Raw genomic sequence first — 23247 nt, 5'->3', positions numbered from 1 at the left:
AAGAATCACATGGTGTTTTTATTCAGCCTTTCATTACTCAGAGATGCTTCATGGACAGGGTAAACCTTTGATGAACTCGAATCCCCTCTTTCTGGCAGAAAGCCATTTCTAAAGCTTTATTTTTAATTTTTATTTATTTTTTCGAGATGGAGTTTTGCTCTTGTTGCCCAGGCTGGAGTGCAATGGCACGATCTTGGCTCACCACAACCTCCGCCTCCCGGGTTCAAACGATTCTCCTGCCTCAGCCTCCTGAGTAGCTGGGATGACAGGTGGCCGCCACCACACCCGGCTACTTTTTTTGTACTTTTAGTAGAGACGGGGTTTCACCATGTTGGCCAGGCTAGTCTCAAACTCCTGACCTCAGGTGATCCAACTGCCTCAGCCTCCCAAAATACTGGGATTACAGGATTGATTCACTGTACCTGGCCTAAAGCTTTACAAATTTAAGGGAGACCCTGTGATGTCAATTTCATGTAAAACCTGCTCCTAAACAGCAATTGAGTGGGTCTGGCTAACTGGGCTTGAGTGGACCCTGCAGGGCCCCAGCAGGTGGAGGGAGTATCTTATTCTGTGCTTGGATCCTAACAGAATGTGCAAATGGAGAGCTCTGCAGAGCACCAAAAGCAGCAGGGAGGAGAAAAGGATCCTAAAACAGGGAGGAAGATGGGTTAGAAGTGCACAGATTGTTAGTGTCATTTCTTCCAAGATGCTAATGTAAGCCCTAAGTATAAAAGGGCAGTGGCTGAGCTAGAATCTGGCCATTCTCCATACTCATTCAGAACCCACAAGCTTGAGGTGTCATTAGCAGTTACAATTCCTTCAAGTAGCTAATGAGCCAAGGAGAAAGAATCAAGCAAAGACAAAACACATGTTCCCCCGACCAGCAGCGATTCCCCTTTCCCTTCCCTTCCACCCTTTTCATGGCTAAATACGTTGTAACGCTGAAAACAACAACAAATCAAGGCTGAAGGCAGGGGTTGCAGTGTAAAACCAGGAGCCAATGGGCCATGGGAACAAGTATAAGGAGAATTATGGTCACAGCAGACAAGCAAGATGGCTGGTCTATTTCTGGTGGGTGACCTTACTGTCCCACATGTGACATTTGAGCATGTCACTTGTAGTCCAAAGACTGAGCAGGCACCACCCCACCCCAGTCAGTCCTCCATCCCTATACTGGGAGGGCCTGGGCCTGCCTGGTGGGAAGTCTTTATATAGACTTTGTGCATGTCTGAAGTAGAAGACAGGTGCCAGAGACTCTTCATTGGGCTCATACCTCCCCAAGTAGAACAGATACGCCATGGTGTTCAGCAGTCCGTTCATAAGGCCAGTTGCCAAGTTTCAGGGAGTTTGACAAGATCTTTGGAGGCCTGGCATAGCAAGAAGTGGTGGCAAAAAGGAAGGAAGGGGATCTTTAACAAGAGAAAGTCTTAGAGCTGATGATTTTGATGACTAAAGAGCCTCATGTCCCAAACTCGTGACCTCAGGTGATCCACCTGCCTCGGCCTCCCAAAGTGACCAGCCTGGCCAACATGGAGAAACCCTGTCCTACTAAAAATACAAAAAATTAGCCGGGCTTGGTGATGGGCGCCTGTCATCACAGCCACTCTGGAGGCTGAAGCAGGAGAATCGCTTGAACCCGGGAGGCGAAGGTTGCAGTGAGCCGAGATTGTGCTACTGCACTCCAGCCTGGGTGACAGAGCAAGACTCTGTCAAAAGAAAATTAAATTAAAAAAAGCTTCATGTCATGATCTCTGACAGAAACTTTAGGTTAGCTTACGCCACACGCATCGCAATCCTCTTCTGCCTTCCTCTGCTACAGAGGGGGAAGCTAAGAACTCTTATTCAGCAGCCTTCCCTACAGGAAGGGGTGATGACTGGACACAATTCTGGCCAAGAAGATGTAGAAAGAAATCACCTAAGGAGAGGTGTTCTGGAAGATCGTTGCTTCCCTATGAAAAGAGAACGGAAGTATCAATGTGGCTCTTCATCCTATCCCACCTTTTCCTGCCTGGAATGTGGCCACAGCCTCCGAGGGTGAAAGAGATGTCTTCTGGACATGAAAACAAAAGCTACACACACACAAAAATGGCAGAGCCCGGGTCCTTGGAGACATTTGAAAGCATAGCTTCACAGAGAGTGGAATCATGGTCACCAGCGACAGAGTAGGGAGTGGGAGGGGAGGATGGGGAGAGATCAGTCAATGGGTTCAGAGTTATAATTAGAAGCCCTGCATAGTGGCATGCACCTGTAGTCCCAGCTACTGGGGAGGCTGAAGGAGGAAGATTCCTTGAGCTCGGGAGTTTGAGGCCAACCTGGGCAACATAGCAAGATACCATCTCAAAAAAAATGTAAAATGGGCCAGGAGCGGTGGCTCACGCCTGTAATCCCAGCACTTTGGGAGGCCAAGGCAGGCAGATCACTTGAGCTCAGAAGTTCAAGACCAGCCTGAGCAATATGACGAAACCCCATCTCTACAAAAAATACAAAAATTAGCCAGTTGTGGTGGCATGCACCTGAGGTCCCAGCTACTTGAGAGGCTGAGATAGGACGATTGCTTGAGCCCAGGGGGTTGAGGCTGCAGTGAGCTGAGATTGTGCCACTGCACTCCAACCTGGGTAACAGAGTGTCTCAAAAAAAAAAAAAAAAATTAAAATTAAAGTAAATAAATAATTGAGAACAAAGTTACAGTTAGATAAGAGGAATAAATTCTGGTGTTCTATTGCACAGTAAGGTGAGGATAGTTAACAATAAGATATGGTATCTTACAAAATAGCTAGAAGGAAGGCTTTTAAAGGTCATCACCACAAAGAAATGGTAAGTGCATGAGGTCAGGATAAATACACAGATTCGATCACTATATAACATATGTATCTATTGAAACATATATTGTACTCCACATATATGTACAATGACAATGTGTTCATTAAATAAATAGAGAGATAAAAAGCACTGGGAGGCTGAGGCAGGCGGATCACGAGGTCAGGAGATTGGGACTATCCTGGCTAACACGGTAAAACCCCGTCTCTACTAAAAATTAAAAAAAAAAAAAATTAGTTGGTCTTGGTTGTGGGCACCTGTAGTCCCAGCTACGCAGGAGAGGCTGAGGCAGGAGAATTGCTTGAACCTGGGAGGCAGAGGTAGCAGTGAGCCAAGATCGCACCACTGCACTACAGCCTGGGCAACAGAGCAAGACTCCGTCTCAAAAAAAAAAAAAATGCTTTGTTCTGGCCCTTGTCTGTGTACCCCTAGACTTCTAATTATGTAAGAAAAATAACCACTATTTAGTTTTCTGTTATTTTTGGTTCCTAAGCTATATGATTCCATGGGATTTAGCCTGAACAAGAGGAGCTCATACGATAGAAGAGCAAAACGGCAACGCCCACTCTCTTTTCCTCCCCTGGTGCTTGATGCTAGTAGGAATATGTCCTTTAGTATACTTTGGAATACCAGGATCCTAAAGTTCTTCTGGACTAAGTAGGAGAGTAGAAGATGAATTGTTGAAATACTAATTATCCCTAAGGGATTACTGGATACCCTTCACTTAGATTCCTGCCTGACTCCATGCATCTTTCTTTCTCTCTCTCTCTCTCTCTTTCTTACTTTCTTTTTTGAGACGGAGTCTCACTCTGCCGCCCAGGCTGGAGTGCAGTGGCGCGATCTTGGCTCACCGCAACCTCTGCCTCCCGGATTCAAGCAATTCTCCTGCCTCAGCCTCCCAAGTAGCTGGGATTACAGGTGCCCACCACAACGCCCAGCTAAGTTTTTGTATTTTTAGTAGAGACGGGGTTTCACCATGTTGTCCAGACAGGGTTCACCATGTTGTCCAGGCTGGTCTTGAACTCCTGACCTCAGGTGATCCACCCGCTTTGGCCTCCCAAAGTGCTGGGATTATAGGCGTGAGCCACCATGCCCAGCTAGCATATTTCTTGAATAGACATGACATGTACCAGAAATTTACCTCTGGGATCTCAGGAAATGAAGATACGGAGGCAGAGAAGAGACTCCAACACAGTTTGTGAGACCACATCAGAGACCTCCAGAAGTTAGGTAAGCAGCAGGTAATTCATGCATTAGGAAGAAAGAAAAACTTGGCCCCTATGGATGGCAAAGTCATAAATGTTCAAGACCTTATCAAACATCCAAAACCCTTCTTCAATAGGTTTTTGACTAGTTCTTCTTACTGAGTCTCAACACTTTTCATGATTTTTCCTCTCTGGTCCCAGACTTTACTTGTGTACTTTGTGAATTATCTAGGCCAGTCCTATCATTGCTTTAATTGCACTGCTACCTAGGCTCCAGAGCCCACAAATTAGGACTCTATGAAAGGATTCTGAAGCCTGCATTTGGCTCTGTTAAGATGTCAATGTAGGGAGTTACGGCAAAAACTCTTCCAACTCTTTGGACCAAATATACTCACAGTAATCAATCTATTCCTTTAAATTTGCTCCTTCTGCCTCTCTCATTACTTTTTTTTCTTCTTCGAGACAGAGTTTTGCTCTGTTCCCCAGGCTGGAGTGCAGTGGCACAATCTTGACTCACTGCAGCCTCTGCCTCCTGAGTTCAAGCTATCTTCTCACCTCAGCCTCCCGAGTAGCTGGGACTACCGGTGCATGCTACCATGCCTGGCTAATTTTTAAAATTTTTTTTGCAGAGTCGGGGTTTTGCCATATTGCCCCGTCCCACTACTTTTAATATAAAAATGGTGGTGTCAAAATATTTGCTGTGAAAATGGTCTTATCTTGAATCAAGAAACTGCTTCAGAGGGTTATCACAAATTGATGTAATCTATTAACAAAATGACAAAATATTACCTCTCTCAAATTAAATAAGATGGAGACTTAAAGTGTAAGACACTCCCTTCGCATTAAAATTCAGCATCATAAGTTTCATGGTTTTTTTTTTTTTGAGACAGAGTTTTGTCCTCGTTGTCCAGGCTAGAGCACAGTGGTGCGATCTCGGCTCACTGCAATCTTCACCTCCTGGGTTCGAGAAATTCTCCTGCCTCAGCCTCCCAAGTAGCTGGGATTATAGGCACCCACCACCATGCCCAGCTAATTTTCTGTATTTTTAGTAGAGACCGGGTTTCATCATGTTGGCCAAGCTAGTCCTGAACTCCTGACCTCAGGTGATCCGTCCGCCTCGGCCTCCCAAAGTGTTGGGATTACAGGCGTGAGCCACCATGCCTGGCCCAACAATATATCTTTTTAAGAGTGAATCTGAGACTTGATCCTGGAATTCTGGATTCTCTGTTCTGCATTTTAATTTATTTTTATTTTTACTTATTCATTTTTTAGAGACAGGGTCTTGCTCTGTTGCTGAGGCTGAAATGCAGTGGTGTGATCGTAGTTCACTGCCACCTTGAACACATGTGCTCAGGTGATCCTCCCACCTAAACCTCTCAGGTAGCTGAGATTACAGGCACATGCCACCAAGCTCAGCTAATTTTTATTTATTTATTTATTTATTTTTAGAGATGGGGTCTTTCTATGTTTTCCAGGCTTGTTCTGCATTTTATTGACACTGCATAAAGCAAACATATTAATAGCAGCCATGAACCTCAGAACTACAAAACGGCTGTAGGTCAGTATTGGACTATTTCTGCTCTAGTAAATTTGCAGTGGGATTTTCCATTCCTTTTCTCCCACATGGCCTCATCTGTTTAAATTACCTGGGTCAACTAAGAAGTATCTACGAAGTTTATCTTCAAAAATGAACTTTTCTGGGGTGGCACTGGAAATGCCTAGTCTGCATAAGATTTTGGCGCTTGGAACCTTCTTCTGTACGGTAACTTGGGCCAAGGCGTTCCAGTGATCAATGAGAATTTCATAAGGAAAAGTGTGCTTGGGAGGGGAGATCCCATGCTGTGACAGCCTCTGCTGGGACCTGGAGAGCCTCTCCACGGGAGAGAGTGAGCTTGCCAGTAAGCTGCGGTGGAGGAGCTCAGTCATGGATGCTGGCTTCTCTTTTTTAACCACTGTGCACCTGATAACAGGTTGGAGATCTCTTCTCACATCAGTGCCCCTGGTGAATGACATGACATTCAGGTTTTTAGCAAGTACTTCCTGTGCTTCGTTAAGTGAAATACTGTGCATTTTTAGAAAATTTGATTTCCTGCTCTCCTTATTAAAATTCTCAATACATGCATATAATTCTGGAAGCTGTGGACAAAAAAAAAAGTGGTAAGTCATGAGACTGACAAAAATGTAATATTCTGGCAGACCCACAAACCCTAGGAAAAATAACAAATAACCATAGGACAATAAATAACCATAAAGACAAAAGCATTTTTATCTTTGGAAGAGATCTTTGCCTAACTAAACCAAGTCCATTGTGGCAATGTGGAATAGAGAACAGAGGTCAAATCTCTGATTCACTCCCCTAAAGATGTATTATTTAGACACATCTTATAAATGCTTGTTATAAAATTAGGCAGTTAGAATTGAACTAAGAAGTCTTGAAGATCTTTCCAACTCTGAAATTCTGTGAGTGACCACAGAGAGAAATAGCGGTGGGAGACTGTGGCCTTTGCTTGTTTTGAACAATGCTATATGTCTTTGAAGGAAGAAAGGGAGCCAGATCACTTAGATATCAAAGCTTCATCCTGGTGTCCAAAGAGCCCATAATGTTCAGGAATCCAGTGCTGAGGAGGCTATAATAGTCATTGCTCACTGGGATATTTGACCAGAGCAAATGGTGACATACATTGAGTATCTGGGAATAGTTATTGGCAGAAAAAAACAGTAAGAGATCCCTGAGAGGACCTGTCCCCATCTAAAATCCTATACTTCCTACAAATCCTATCATTTCTAAGAGGTTTCTTAGGCCATTACATTGGAAGGCCAAAGAGGCCATAGTCTCAGGTTAGAGCCAAAATTTAGGTCGTTTAGCCCAGTGCAGAGTTTTCTTTCAATCCTAGTCAATTTTATTGCAAGGGCAACAAATAGAAAGTGAGCTAACGCGTGGGAAAGTAGAAGGGATTTTGGATGTCTTCCAGAATGTCAAGAGTCTGTGGCTACAGAGGCTACACATGTGGTCCAGACCCTGGAACCAGTATGAGCTCTGCTACAAGGTGGTGCAGGAATATATGGACACATTCTCAGTTATGCCAACTTCAAGTAAGGGGCAACAAGGGCCCATGGACCAGGAGGATTGCTTTTAATATTTTATAATAGTCTGTTTTGTTAGTTTATCCCAAATTGTGTATCTGTCTTATAACTGTTTTAGAAATTGGTACATAGGTGGAGATTTTATATGTAAATGTGTTAGCACTGATAGTCTTTTTTTCCAGTGTTTTTTTGGGGAGTTAAATAGTGTGATGTTTGGACTGATATCATGAAATCTTCAGCCTGGAAATTGGGGTGGATTATTCTCTGGTTAATACATCTTTTCCTAAAGAAAAAAGAAAGAAAGAAAGTGTGCTAACATTGGTGACTGGCTCTTTATAACGAATTATATAACCAAACTATCACGAAAACAGCTCGGCACTTCTGCCCATCTGCCCTGGGAAGAGCTACACTTCTCTGTGACTAAGAATGTTAAGCCATTAAAGTGACATTTTGGAGTTTCCCATGGCTCCCAAGTGTGTCACTGTGCGTTCAATAGTTTGAATGTTTATGATTCTTGAATGTAAAGCTCCCCGTGTACACCTCATTGTACAATGTTAAGTACATACTGAACATTGAGGAAGGGGGGCTTCTCTGTTGTCCTCAGCTGGACTGGTGTCTCCAATGAGGAACATCGTGCTGGGATTTTATTCTCTAATTCCTAAAAAAAGCAATATGAGAAAAGACAAAAATCAAAGATTAAAAATCAGATAGAATACAAAGGGGGAGGTGAGACTTCTTAAATCTTAAGAAATTTGTAAGTGGGACATTTTGAAAATTTTATACCTGTATTAGTCCATTCTTGAATTGCTCTAAAGAACTATCTGAAACTGGGTAATTTATAAGAAAATAGGTTTAATTGGCTCATGGTTCTGCAGGCAGTCCAGGAAGCATGGTTGGGGGGGCCTCGGGAAACTTACAATTATTGGGGGAAGGCAAAGGAGAAGCAGGGCACGTCTTACATGGCCAGGACAGGAGAAAGAAAGAACAAAGTGGGAGGTGCTACACACTTTTAAACAACCGGGTCTCATGAGAACTCACAATCATGAGAACAGCAAGGGGGAAATCCTCCCCTGTGATCCAGTCACCTCCCACCAGGCCCCACCTCCAACACTGGGATAACAATTTGATGTGAGATTTGGGTGGGGACACAAATCCAAAGCATTTCAATACAATTCAAATTTTTCATTTGCTTTTTCGTAGTTTAGGTCTGCCAAATTTGTCACGCTTCAACTGAGCATTTCGCTGAAATACCTAAATTCTTCTACAACATGTGTATTTAGTTTTAATACTAGTGTAACAAATCCTATATGGATGGTTTTATTTTTTTATTTTATGTATTTATTTTTTTGAGATGGAGTTTCACTCTTGTTGCCCATGCTGGAGTGCAATGGCATGATCTCGGCTCACTGCAACCTCCACATCCTGGGTTCAAGCAATTCTCCTGCCTTAGCCTCCCAAGTAGCTGGGATTACAGGCATGTGCCACCACGCCTGGCTGATTTTGTATTTTTAGTAGAGACAATGTTTCACCATGTTGGTCAGGCTGGTCTTGAACTCCTGACCTCAGGTGATCCACCCGCCTCAGCCTCCCAAAATGCTGGGATTACAGGCGTGGGCCACCATGCCCAGCTGGATGGTTTTATTTTCTTGTCTTACATATTCTGATCAACTTTCAGTTCATCTAAAGAAAAACTCACCCACCTCCTTACACTCAAAAAATGTTTTTTATTCAGGAGGAAAAGGCTCATATGTAATTATAATAATAAAAACAATAAACATTTTGAAAATAATTTGCTTTGTGTCAGATACACTATAAGGCATTTTGCAGATGGAATTGTGTTTAATTTTTCTGCAAGAGGTTAAAAATGGCCACGGAATCTCCACAATTCATCTCATTGATAAGTGGCAGTTAAGTTCTCTCCCACATTTGACTGGCCTGGCCTATGCTTGGCTTTGACCAATAGCTTGTGGCATTGTGTCAGTGGCATAGTGTGAGTGCCAGAACCCAGACCTTAAGAGGCTTTGTGGCTTTCCTACACATTCTTGGGAGCCTGAGCCACCATGTAAAGAGAGATCTGGCTGCCTATGTGGAGAGACCATGCAGACTCAGCAGCCAGCACTGACCACTAGACATGTAGATAAAGCCATCTTGGTTCACCCAGCCCCATATGAGCCTCCAGATGACTACAGCAGCATAAGCAACCTCAGCCAATCCCAGATGGAGAAGAAGTACCTCCCAGCTGAGCAAGACAAGTCTAAAATTTTGACAAAGAGTAAATTATTGTTGTATCAAACCACTAAGCTTTGCATGAATTGTTATATAGCAATAAATACAGATAAACCCCATAAAACTTCACATTCTTGGCTTAATTTATTCCAGTGAAGCCCTTATTGGTAGGTAAGAGAAGATATGGAGAGAAAATGTATTTCTAGGTACAGGGTACCACTGTATCATGACTGGCAGCTATGGTCACTGGGATGAGTGTCTGAGATGAACCAAAAACACTCACTTGGTATTTGGGATGAAGTGAAAATAATTATGTTTCTCCTCCTTCTTGAGCAAAGTAGAAAAACCCAGAACGGATACACACACACACACACAAACACACACACATACACACACACGGATATATATATATATACATGTATGTATATGCATATATACATATGTATAAAATCTCAAATACATTTTTGTCACTATTTGTCACTACTGAGATCACTATATTGATATACAGGACTAGAAAAGCAATACAGTGCAGCATGCCTGCCACAGACCTGTTTAGGCAATAAAATAAGACTTGATTGTGCTTTCCTCCTGCAAAGGAAGGAAATTATTTCTGCAAAGGAAAATATTTCTGTAATGTGCTTTACCTAAAACCTGTCAATGTCTTCCAGTCAACCATTGCTACTGTCTTTCAGACAGCTTCAGAGTTGCCCACCACAGGAAGGCTGCCTTCTCCCATCACCAAGGGTTAATACATATTCTCCTCCCTTCCCTCAGAGGAGGGAAAGGTGTAACCTCTCGCCTCTCTCCCCTCTTCTCTCTCTCTCCCTGCCACCTCCCAATTTTAATCAGCAGTGCCAATATCCAGCTTCAATGGCCAATCTTGCAACTCTATACACGAAGTCAAAGCAGTAGATAAGAAATATGTCCTCACGTTATTACAATAGTATTGATGATGACAAGGAACGGAGCACAAATAAGTTTAGATTCTTGCTAATCCTCTTTGCTAAACTACCGTTGGGTGCATTTCTCTCTCACTGAAGTGTCAGGATTCCGAATGCTGAAACAGATCACTAGCCAGAAATGCTTTTATACACTTAAAGGTTGACTTGACTAGCAAACTTTTAACCTCAGTCTTTGCTTGATCCAAGTCAATGCCTCAATCTAGATCAGCCCTTTGACCCAATCTCTCATGGAGAGTGTTCCTGGTGAAGTCATGGAAATATGGCCAATGGCCTGTTTAGAGATTTGTGTGAGTAAAGTGAAGCTTTTGCAGGGGACTGTGGCACTTCTCTTCATCGTTACTCCCACGAATTCCTACAGTAAATTTTCCTTGTGCTATGAAGAGCAAGGGCATCTCACAGAAACTCCCAGGGATGGTATCCTCTTCTCCATTTGCACTCACCCCCAACTTTTCACCCTTCCCTCCAAATCAGAAGGAAAAGAATTCTCTCTGCTCATCTAATGTCAATTTTTTCTCTCTCCCACCCAGGGTGATATATTTTATCCTTCTCATAATTCTTTTTTTTTTTTTTTTTTGAGATGGAGTCTCACTCTGTCACCCAGGCTAGAGCACAGTGGCACAGTCTCAGCTCACTGCAACCTCCAGTTCCCGGGTTCAAGCCATTCTCCTGCCTCAGCCTCCCAATAGCTGGGACTACAGGCAAGTGCCACCACACCAGGCTAATTTTTTTATTTTTAGTAGAGACAGGGTTTTGCCATGTTGCCCAGGCTGGTCTCGAACTCCTGACCTCAAGTGATCCGCCCACCTCAGCCTCCCAAAGTGCTGGGATTACAGGCGTGCGCCATCGTGCCCGGCCCCTCCTCATAACTCTTGTGGAATATTTCCCCTCAGTTATCCTCCCTTCCCTTCCAACAAGAACTCTTTTCTTCCTTCTTGCTTCCTATCATTCTCTTATCTTCAGTCTCATGTTCCTCAATGGCTCCTTCCTTTCTTTGCAAATATGTAAAATTTTTTCCACTTGGGGTAATAATGCAACTTCTCTTGACTGTGATCCTACCACTCACCCTGGACCCTTGTCTCTTCTTTACCTCTGAACTTGCTATATTTATATTTTTGTCATATAATTTTCGGTATAACGACATTTAGCTTCCAGCTGGCTGATGAACTAAAATTGAATTCTTAAAAACAATAGTGACTTCTTAATTATCAATTCTAGTGTAGTTTTACAGTCCTCGTTTTTCTTTTTTCTTTTTTGAGACGGAGTCTGGTTCTGTCACCCAGGCTGGAGTGCAGTGGCGCAGTCTCGGCTCACTGCAACCTCCATTCCTTGGTTCAAGAAATTCTCCTGCCTCAGCCTCCTGAGTAGCTGGGATTACAGGGATGTGCCACCATGTCTGGATAATTTTTGTATTTTTGGTAGAGATGGGATTTTGCCATGTTGGCCAGGCTGGTATCAAACTCCTGACCTCAGGTGATCCACCTGCCCTGGCCTCCTAAAGTGTTGAGATTACAGGTGTGAGCCACTGTGCCCATCCAATTTATAAATTTCTTGACCAGACTTACAGAGACTATCCACAATCTGCTTCTGACACTTTTCTATCATTTAAAAATATCATATTTCAGCCAGGCACGGTGGCTCACGCCTGTAATCCTAGCACTTTGTGGGGCTGAGGCGGGTGGATCACAGGGTCAAGAGATCGAGACCATCCTGGCCAACATGGTGAAACCCCGTCTCTACTAAAAATACAAAAGTTAGCTGGGCATGGTGGTGCATCCCTGCAGTCCCAGCTACTTGAGAGGCTGAGGCAGGAGAATCACTTGAACCCGGGAGGCAGAAGTTGCAGTGAGCTGAGATCAAGCCACTGCACTCCAGCCTGGTGACAGAGCAAGACTCTGTTGCAGAAAAAATCATCATCATCATCATATTTCAATGCTACCACAATGCCATAAATGTTCTCTATACTTTAGCCATCTGGGCTCATTTTTTTCTGAAACAATCTTCTGCACGTCTGTGCATTCTTTGAGCCTATGCTCACTCTGATTCCCCATTTAGTCAAACAGAATGTCCTTCCTTCTCTTTTATGACAATCTAAATAAAAACATAGTAGAACTGAAGCTGAAATGGAGAGAACCACAATGTTGAATAGCTATTGTGTCATATAAAATGAAAACATAAATAACAGGAAATGAAATAAAGGCTAAAAATTATTTAGAGAGAACCCAATTATGTTGAATCGATTTTCTGACAAAGTTGCCAAAATAATTCAATGGAGGAAAATAGTCTTTTCAATAAATGGTTCTGGGACAATTAAATATCCACACATAGAAGAATGACGTTAGACCCCTACCTCAATCCTTATACAAAATGAACCTAAAATGGGTTATAGAACTAAGTATGAGAGCTGAAACTATAAAACTCCTAGAATAAAACATACGGGTAAATTTTTGTGACCCTGGGTTAGACAATGTTTTCTTGGGTGTAACACGAAAGCATAAGCTACAGAAGAAGAGAATAAATAAGTTGGACTTCATCACAATTAAAAACTTTTGTGCTTTAGTGAAAATAGTGAAAAGACCAATCACAGAATGAGAGAAAATATTTACAAATCATACATCTGACAAGGAACTTGTATACAGATGTACAAAGAACACTTAGAAATCAACAATTAAAACACAACCCAGCTGAAATATGGGCAATGGGACTTCTAGTGTGGCTTCTCCTCTGGCATGCAAGGAGCTTGGAAGTACCAGCAACTCTTCTTAGATCTGGCAGAGAAGTAAGGTCACAGGGCAAATTGCTGATCTAAAATTGGAGAAACAGACAGGCAAATACAGGGAATTGCAGCTTACTGAAGTAGGAAGTTCCCTGAGAACAAGGCAGAAACCTCCAGAAGAGCCAGTACAGGAATCATGTTCGGCTTTCAACAAAAAATTATAAGGCAAAAAGCAGAGTTTGAAGAGACAGAGCAAGCACCAGAACTAGATTCAGATATGGCAGGGGTGCTGGAATTACCAGACTGTGAATGTAAAACCATGATTAATGTGCTAAGGCCTCTCATGGGAAACGTAGACAGCATGCAAGAACAGACAGGTAATATAAGCAGAAGATGGAAATTCTAAGAATCAAAAAGAAATGCTAAAGATCAGAAACATTGTCACAGAAATGCAGAATGCCATTGATGGGCTCATTAGTAGACTGGCTATGACTGAGGACAGAATGTCTGAGCTTGAGGATATCTCAACAGAACCTTCCAAACCTGGAAAGTCAAGAGAAAAAAGGCTGGGTGCGGTGGCTCATGCCTGTAATCCCAGCACTTTGGGAGGCCAAGGCGGGTGGATCACGAGGTCAGAGTTCAAGACCAGCCTGACCAACATGGTGAAATCCCGTCTCTACTAAAAATACAAAAATTAGCTGGGTGTGGTAGCATGTGCTACTCAGGAGGCTGAGGCAGGAGAATTGCTTGAACCCAGGAGGCGGAGGTTGCACTAAGCCAAGGTCACGCCACTGCACTCCAGCCTGGGCGACAGAGCAAGACTCCATTAAAAAAAAAAGAGAGAGAGAGAGAAACACTGGAAAAAAAAAGTGGTAACAGAATATCCAAGAATTGTGGGACAATTACAAAAGGTATAACATACGCATAATGAGAATACCAGAAGAAAGAAACAGAAGCAACATTTGAAGCAATAATGACTTAAAATTTCCCCAAATTAATGTTGTACACCAAACCACAGATCCAAGAAGCTCAGAGAACATCAAATAGGTTAAATGCATAAAACGCCCCAAAACAAAAAATTTCACATAGGTATATCATATTAATACTGCAGAAAACCTAAGATAAAGAAAAGAAATCTTGAAAGAAGCCATAGGAGGATTAGAAGTAATTATTTGCTATAAATAGCAAAGATAAGAATTACCTCTTCCTTCTCCTCAAAAAGCATGCAAAGAAGCAGAGAATGGAATGAAATGGTTAAAGTGTTGAGAGAAAAAAACCTACCAACCTAGAATTCTGAATTCTGTGAAATTATCCTTCAAAGGTAAGAGAGAGAGAGGGCCAGGCTTGGTTTCTCATGCCTGTAATCCCAGCACTTTGGGAGGCTGAGGAGGGCCGATCACGAGGTCAGGAGTTCGAGACCAGCCTGGTCAACATGGTGAAACCCTGTCTCTACTAAAAATACAAAAAGTTAGCTGCCTTAGTGGTGTGCGCCTGTAATCCCAGCTATTCAGGTGGCTGAGGCAGGAGAATCACTTGAACCCGGGAAGCGGAGGTTGCAGTGAGCCGAGATGGCACCATTGCACTCCAGCCTGGGTGACAGGGCGAGACTCCATCTCAAAAAAAAAAAAAAAAGTAAAAGAGAGGTACTTTCTCAGGCAAACAAACATTGAGGGAATGTGTTGCCAGAAGACCTGCCTTGCAAGAAATGTTAAAGAATTTCTTCAGAGAGAAGGAAAAATACGTAGGTAAGAAACTCAGATCTACATAAGGAAGTGAAAAGTATTAGAGAAGGAATAAATGAAGATTAAAATAAAAATGTTTATTTTTCTTATTCTTAATGGATGAAACAGATAACAGTTTGTTCAAAATAATAATAGCAGGCTGGACTAGGTGGCTCATGCCTGTAATCCCAGCACTTTGGGAGGCTGAGGCAGGAGGATTGCTTGAACCTAGGAGTTTGAGGCCAGCCTGGGCAACATTGGGAGAACCCGTCTCTAAGTAAAAAACAAAAACAAAACAAAATATAATAGCAAGAATGTATTCAAACAATTATAGCTTATTATAAAATGAAACAAATGACAACAATGACACAAAGAACAAGAGGAAATAATTAGGAGTATTCTGTTATTATAAGGTATTCACACTGCCTGAAAGGTGTATAGTGTAATTTGACAGTGGTCCCGGGTTAGTCGTAAACTATATATACTGCAAACTCTAGGGCAACCACTAAAAAGTAAAAAAAATATATAATTGATATGCTAAGAAAGGAGAAAAATTGAATCATATAAAATGGTCAATTAAAACTACAAAAGGCAGAAAGTGTGGAAGACAAAAACAGAAACAAGGAACAAGGGCAAAAAATAAAAAAACAGTAAAACATTTGGTGAATATTAATACAAACCCATCACGATCACTTTTAATGTCAACGGTCTAAATACACTAATTAGAAACAGAGAGTGTCAGAGTGGACCAAAAAGAAGACCCAATTAATTATATGTTGTCTACAAGAAACACACTGTTATTTACTTTTTTAAATGAGATGGGGTTTATGTTGCCCAGGCTGGTTTCAAACTCCTAGGCTTAAGCAATTCTCCTGCCTCAGCCTCCCAAGTAGGTGGGACTACATGTGTGTGCCACTGTACCTGGCCAGAAACACACTTTAAGTATAAGAACTCTTATCGATCAAAAGTAAAGAGATAGAGAAAGAGATATTATCCTCATTAATCAAAAGAATACAGGAGTAGCTATACCGATTTCAGACAGAGCAGACTTCAGAACAAGAAAATTTATCAGGGATGAGGAGGGGCTTTACATAATGATAAAGGGGTCAATACATAACAATTTGTAACATGTATGCACCTAACAACAAAGTGTCAAAACATGTGAGGCAAGCCAGGCATGGTGGCTCATGCCTGTAATCCCAGCACTTTGGGAGGCCGAGGTGAGCAGATCACGAGGTCAGGAGTTTGAGACCAGCCTGGCCTCACCTGAGGTGAGGAGTTCGAGACCAGCCTGGCCAACATGGCAAAACCCCATCTCTACTAAAAACACATAAAAAAATTAGCCAGGTATGGTGGCAGGCACCTGTAGTTAGTCCCAGCTAATCGGGAGGCTGAGGCAGGAGAATAGGTTGAACCCTGGAGGCAGAGGTTGCAGTGAGTGGAGATCACACCACTGCACTCCAACCTGGGTGACAGAGAGAGACTCCATCTCAAAAAACCAAAAACCGAAAAACAAAACAAAACAAAAAACCCAAAACAAACCATGTGAGGCAAAAACTGATAGAAGTACAAGAAGAAATAGATCCACTATTATAGTTGGAGACTTTAATACCCCTCTATAGAAAATGGACAGATCCAGCAGGCAGAATATCAGTAAAGACATAGTTGAACTCAATGGCCCCATCAATCAACTGGATATAATTGACATCTATAGACTACTACTTCATCCAGCAATGGCAGATTACACATTCTTCTCAAGATCAAGTTCACATGGGACATTCACCAAGATAAACCCAGACTCCAGGCCATAAAACACACAACTATTAATTTAAAGGAATAGAAAATCATACAACATCTGTTCTCACACTACAGTGGAGTTAGGTATCAATAACAGAAAGCTGGAAATTTTCAAAATACCTGGAATATGATCTTGTTTTTGTTTAAAATATATCTATAGTGATATATTCATTTTATTTTATCATATTCATTTTAAAATAGGGAAGGACATACCCCAAGATTGGGACTGCCCAAAGAGTAGTCCCTAAGAGTTTGGGTTACAGTGGAACTTTTACTTTCCTTGTATCTTTAAATTTTTCTTTCATGAATTAGCATAGTAAGTAAAGAAATAATTCCAAGTTGAATGAGAGAGGTTAGTATAACAAATGGCAGAGATATGTGCTGAAATAGATCTCCAGAGATGTGAAAAAGGTATTATGTATAATAGAAAAAAATAAGAAACAATGTCCAATGATGAGCTCATAATTGAACAAATTTGGGGAAATTACAAAACTGTACAGAAATGTTTAATGACAGGAAATTTTTAAAATAATATTTATACTAAACAAAAAGAGACTATAAGAAGGTATCTATAATATAATTCTATTTTTGTAAAAAAAAAAAATCATATATGGGCCGGGTGCAGTGGCTCATGCCTGTAATCCCAGCACTTTGGGAGGCCGAGGAAGGCTGATCTCGAGGTCAGGAGATCGAGACCATCCTGGCCAACATGGTGAAACCCCATCTCTACTAAAATACAAAAAACTAGCCAGGCATGGCGGCCCACGCCTATAGTCCCAGCTACTCAGGAGGCTGAGACAAAGGAATCACTTGAACCCAGGAGGTGGAGGTTGCAGTAAGCTGAGATTGCGCCACTGCACTCCAGCCTGGCGACAGAGTGAGACTCTGTTAAAAAAAAAAAAAAAAAAAAAAAAAATGACTCATTTAAAAATGTTAACAGTTCCATCTAGCGGTAAGATTATGAGAAATTTGTCTCTTCTTACAATTCTTTGCACTTTTATGTATTTTACAATGAATATTTATTACTTTTGCTATTAAAAAAGATACATTTTCAAATCAGAAAGAAAAAAAAAGAAATGGCTGAAGGCAGCTGTCTGTAGAAATTACACATCATGGGAGATTGCTTATAATGTTTCACTGAGGAGTTATAGTTTAGGGGAGTCCAAATAAGGTGGCTTATTGCACTCCCTGAAGGGCCTGGGTGGCTGGACTGGGGCTCAGCAGCAAACCCTTACAGCCTGCCTGGGGCTGGAGGGGTAACAGGAAGTGTGTGCCAGTGGGCACCATGTTTCTTTTGGGGATGACAGAGAAGTTTTCAAGTTAGATTGTGATGCTGGTTGAACAACTCTGAATTTACTAAAAATCACTGAATTGTATGCTAAAAAGAGTGAGTTTTATCCTATGTAAATTATACCTAAATAAAGCTGTTTTTAAAAGGAAACAAAAATCTAGTCAGTTGCATTGTGATCTGCTTGAAGGAAAACAGTGTTAACAGAAGGGCCTTCCTGGTACGTATAAAAGGGAATGTGGGCTGTTAGAATTTTCCAGGATGCACCCAGCACCACTCAGGGTAAGAGACCCCTGATGGTGGAGCAGTTCAGTGCCCTGAGCATTATGTGTCTTATAGATAATGAAGGCACCGGTGCACATAAACTCGATGATACTGACCATTACTAAAAGCTATGAATACTAGCTGATATTCTGTGAACATTACTATATGCCTTTATAACCATATGGTTCTAAGAACTTAAATATATTATCTCATTTGATCCGCTCAACAACTTTCTGACACATGTACAATTATAACCCCATTTTACATTTGAAGAAATTGAAACACAGACAGGGTAAGCACCCCTTCCCTAGCATAAAAGAGCTTATAAGTGGCAAATCTGTGATGAAACCAGTAGTTTGACTTCAGAACCCACAGTTTTATATATTACGCTATAGTGGATAAGTATGATCTTGTCACACATGCATTTTTCAGTGCAATTTAATTTGCTTTCCTTTTTCTTCTCCTTTTTTTTTTTTTTTTGGCAACAGAGTCTTGTTCTATCACCCAGGCTGGAGTGCAGTGGCGCTATCTCGGCTCACTGTAACCTCTGCCCTCCTGGGCTCAAGCAATTCTCCCACCTCAGCCTCTCAGGTAGCTGGGACTACAGGCACACACCACCACGCCCGGCTAATGTTTGTATTTTTAGTAGAGACGGGGTTTCACCATGTTGGCCAGGCTGGTCTTAAACTCCTGACCTCAAGTAATCCACCCGCCTCAGCCTCCCAAAGTGGTGGGATTACATGCATGAGCCACCGCAACCACACTAATTTGCTTTTCTTTTCTCTTTCTTTCTTTTTTTTTTTTTTGAGGTGGAGTCTCCCTCTGTTGCCCAGGCTAAAGTGCAGTGGTATGACCTCGGCTCACTGCAACTTCCACCTCCCGGGTTCAAGCGATTCTTCTACCTCAGCCTCCCGAGTAGCTAGGATTATAGATGCGCGACACCACTCCTGGCTAATTTTTGTATTTTTAATAGAGATGGGGTTTCACCATATTGGCCAGGCTGGTCTCGAGCTCCTGACCTCATGATCCGCCCGCCTCAGCCTCCCAAAGTGCTGGGATCACAGGCGTGAGCCACCGTGCTTGGCCCTAATTTGCTTTTCTTTTGTGCCCCTACCCCCTCTCCTCTGCCTTCTCATATTAACCCTTTCATCAGGTAACCTATATATTGAGCTTATTTTTTCTATGCTTATAGAGACAGCCTCCTCTTTGCTTTTCTTACTAATGGTGGGAAGTCCACCAACTCACCTAGTACATATACCTCCGTTCATCATGAGTGCTGCCTTATACTATTTTTGCAAGGACGTCTTCCAATTTCCACTTCAGCCCCGTCATTTAGCACACCCTAGGCGCTTCTGCCTGGCACGAGCAAGAGATGCCAGGAGAGAACTGGGGCTGCATGTTCCAGGTCCTACCTGGAGCTGGCCTGCCTGGTAGATACTCATCTTCTTTTCTCCAGGTGGCGGATCCCCATCTATTTCAGAGTGCCAAGAATAGCTTTGGTTGTGGGAGGGAGATTGTTATCAAACTGAACTTGGGTCTGTGCCGAGCACAGCAAAGCCAAACACTGACATCATGATTGTAGCAAGAGAAAGTGAGGCATGTATTACAGGATGTCAAGCAAGGAGACTTGGGTGATTCTCATGCTTAAGAACCAAACTCCCTGATGGCTTACATAGACAAGTTTTTATAGGAAAAGTCATACATTTCTTTTTTTTTTTCTGGAGATGGAATCTCGCTCTGTCGTCCAGGCTGGAATACAGCAGCAAGATCTCAGCTCACTTGAACCTCCTGGGTTCAAGTAATGTTCCTGTCTCAGCCTCCCAAGTAGCTGGGATTACTGGTGCCCACCACTGGGCCTGGCTAATTTTTCTATTTTTAGTAGAGACAGGACTTCACCATGTTGGTCAGGCTGGTCTTGAACTCCTGGCCTCAAGTGATCCTCCCCTCTCGGCCTCCCAAAGTCCTGGGATTACAGGCGTGAGCTACCATGCCCGGCCTCTTGTGGAATTTACAGGCTAGCAAGGGGGAACTTACAGAACATCATACATAAGATAAGTGAATTTGTAAGTTTGAAAGCCATTAAGTGCAATGAAGGTTACCAGAGAGATCAGGGTAAAGGGGATTGGGAGTGTGGTGATGGAGGGTTGCAACTTTAAATAGGGTGGTTGTGTTGACCTCACTGGGAAGGTAACATTTGACCCAAAGCCTGTAGAGGTGACACTGAGCCCTGAGAAAAACAGGAAGAATCTTTCAAGCAGAAGCACCAGCCGGGGCAAAGGCCATGTGCTGGAGGAAGAGCAGGTTGCAAGAGAAACAGGAAAGAGGGAGAGAGGAGGGGAAAGGAAGAGAGCCCTGTCTTCTTAGAGCCTTGCAGAGAGGGAACTGAGGAGCCATCGCAGGCTCAAAGGAAGACAGGATCTGGCTTACAGTCTTTTTTTTTTTTCTGCTGCCACAAGACTTTGTGCAGCAGGCTGAGCTGAGTAGTTGGCACAGCTTTGTTTTGTTTTGTTTTTCTAACTTACATTTATTCTTAAAGGAGCACTCTAGCTGCTATGTACAGCTTATAATTTATCAATTAGAAACTTATTAATTAAAAATGAATATGTACTAACAGTAATTGTACAGTATGAGTCCACCATGTAAAAAATGAGGCCAAATATGTATTTTATGTAGGAGAGAAAATACGTTTGTCTGTCAAGTGAGAATTTATGCATAGTTGTGAATTCACAGAGCATCCTCTGGAAGGACGCACACCACTTTTTTTAGATGGAGTCTCACTCTGTCGCCCAGGCTGGATTGCAGTGGTGCGATCTTGGCTCACTGCAACTTCCACCTCCCGGGTTCAAGTGATTCTCCTGCCTCAGTCTCCTGAGTAGCTGGGATTACAGGTACTTACCACCACGCCCAGCTAATTTTTGTATTTTTAGTAGAGACGGGGTTTCACCATGTTGTCCAGGCTGGTCTCAGACTCCTGACCTCAGGTGATCCACCCACCTCAGCCTCTCAAAGTGTTGGGATTACAGGTGTGAACCACCGCGCCCGGCCCCGCAGGCCACATCTTAATAGAAGGGAGTGAGTGGGAAGGCACGAAAGGGGGGCTTTGGCACTTTACTACTTCGAATGTTTTCCACTATTTGAATTGTTTTTTACAGAAAGCATGTGTTCCTTTGGTGATGTGTTACAGACCAGGCGGCCTTCCTGTTTTGAGGAGAAATTAGTCTCTATGGAAAGTGTCTATTGAGTTACTATTGTACCCAGTCCCATGACAGGCCCTTTGGGAACATGAAACAATATTTGAAGCAATTCCTACTCTCGAGAATATTTTTCGAGATAGAAAAGTGGGCATAGATTTTCTCTCTCCCTCCTGAATTCAACATGATGATAGAGAATAAATTAGATGTTCAAGTATAAACCTTCCATTGCAACAGAAACAACTGTGGTATAATTTGAAATATATTTGGTCTCTGTCCCCAGTTCTGGCCTTAGAGCACCTAAAACCACTGAATTTTTTTTCTTTTTCTTTTTTTTTGAGTCGGAGTTTCACTCTTGTTGCCCAGGCTGGAGTGCAATGGCACGATCTCGGCTCACCACAACCTCTGCCTCCCATGTTCAAGCGATTCTCCTGCCTCAGCCTCTCAGACCCTTAACTGTGATCCCCCAGGCTCTAGCCATCTAACAGGTGACAAAACTGCATTTAGCAAGCCACATCGCCTGAATCTAACATTCAGAGTCCAGATTCACTTCTTGCAGGCTTCCAGCACCATCTGGCTACATTGTTCTTAGGCTTTTCTAATAACAACTGGTCTCATACTCACAGACAGTTGCTCTGCAACTACCATATTGCATCAATTTCACATTTTCACATTTCTGAAAAGCAGGCTGCCTCTCACAATCAATCGGTTTCACAATTGATGTTGGCCCAGTGGCCTCAAGACTAGTTCCTATGGCCTAGATCTGCATGAAGTTGGACATAGCTGTTGGTAAGGCCATCCATTCACCTTATATATACACACATTGTGGAGTGTACAAGTTGAGTTTAATTGCTGTTTCAAGTACTTTCTAGATCTGTACCATCCAATATGGTAGCCACTAGTCAAATGTGGTTACTGAGAGCTTACAGTGTGAGTAGTCCAAATTGAGATGTGTTGAAGTATGAAAACAGAATGAAAAGTATCTCATTAGGGATTTTCATATCAATTACAAAAAGATAATATTTTAGATACATTGAGTTAAATAAAATATAGCATTAAAATTAATTTTGCCTGTATCTTTCACCTTTTCTCTTTTAAAATAATTTTTTTTTGTAGAGACAGGGTCTTGCTATGTTGCCCGGCTGGTCTCCAACTCTTGGCCTCACGAGATCCTCCCACCTCAGCCTCTTACAGTGCTGGGATTACAGATGTGAGCCATTATGCTGGCCTCTTTCACTTTTTCTAATGTGGCTACCTGGAAGATTTAAAATCACATCAATGACTTGCATTCTATTTCTATTGGACAAGGCTGATCTCAAAGATAACACTGATTTAGTAGTGGTCATGGTAGGCACTGAATACGGCAGCAGATGTATGATAAAAACCAATGCCTAAATAGATCTAAAAGAGCTCTTCTTCTCTAAAACAAAGTAGATATAAAATAAAAATTATGTGATTACAGAGCATGTCAGAGTTTAAATGGGAGTATTTTCTTTCTCGGCGAATGAATAATTATGAAGATCTGTGCGCCCCAAACCCAGACAAAGAATATTGGGAACACCACTGACGCTTTCTGTCCCCATCCTCAGTTCCATCTTTCTCCCTCCCTAATCCCAGGGATAACCACCCTCCTGAATTTTGTGTTTAGCATTCTCCTCCTTTTTTATTTCTATTTTTCACATGTGCATGTATCCCTGACAACATACTCTATTGTCATTTCTGCATGTGTTTGAACCTTATGTAAACAAAAGCATCCTATAAATATCTCCTGCAAACTTACACCTCTCTTTTTTTGAGACGGAGTTTCACTCTCGTTGTCCAGGCTGGAGTGCAATGGCACAATCTCAGCTCACTGCAACCTCCGCCTCCCAGGTTCAAGGGATTTTCCTGCCTCAGTCTCCTGAGTAGCTGGGATTACAGGCGCCTGCCACCACAACCAACTAATTTTTGTGTTTTTAATAGAGAGAGAGTCTCACCAT

At 42.3% G+C, this 23247-nt stretch overlaps 1 protein-coding gene across 4 annotated transcripts in view; it reads right to left on the bottom strand.

Moving 5' to 3' along the window:
- The window catches only part of C3H9orf153 (chromosome 3 C9orf153 homolog), a 41850-nt gene that overhangs the window by 3003 nt on the left and 15600 nt on the right, over window positions 1-23247 (bottom strand). For 2 of the 4 annotated variants that reach the window (XM_055269951.2, XM_063636294.1), the window contains exons 2-4: window positions 7673-7764; window positions 5669-6158; window positions 3959-4095 (exon numbers count right to left, since the gene is read on the bottom strand). In XM_055269951.2, coding sequence (XP_055125926.1) covers window positions 4064-4095; window positions 5669-6158; window positions 7673-7738 — 588 coding nt within the window. In that variant the 5' untranslated portion in view covers window positions 7739-7764 and the 3' untranslated portion in view covers window positions 3959-4063. The remainder of the gene's footprint in view (window positions 1-3958; window positions 4096-5668; window positions 6159-7672; window positions 7765-23247) is intronic. The other 2 variants (XM_055269952.1, XM_055269950.1) reach the window with 2 other exon arrangements.

This window comes from Symphalangus syndactylus, chromosome 3 (genome assembly GCF_028878055.3).
Source record: "Symphalangus syndactylus isolate Jambi chromosome 3, NHGRI_mSymSyn1-v2.1_pri, whole genome shotgun sequence".
NCBI classification, from domain to species: Eukaryota; Metazoa; Chordata; class Mammalia; order Primates; family Hylobatidae; genus Symphalangus; species Symphalangus syndactylus.
This window is presented reverse-complemented; position numbering and strand designations above follow the sequence as displayed.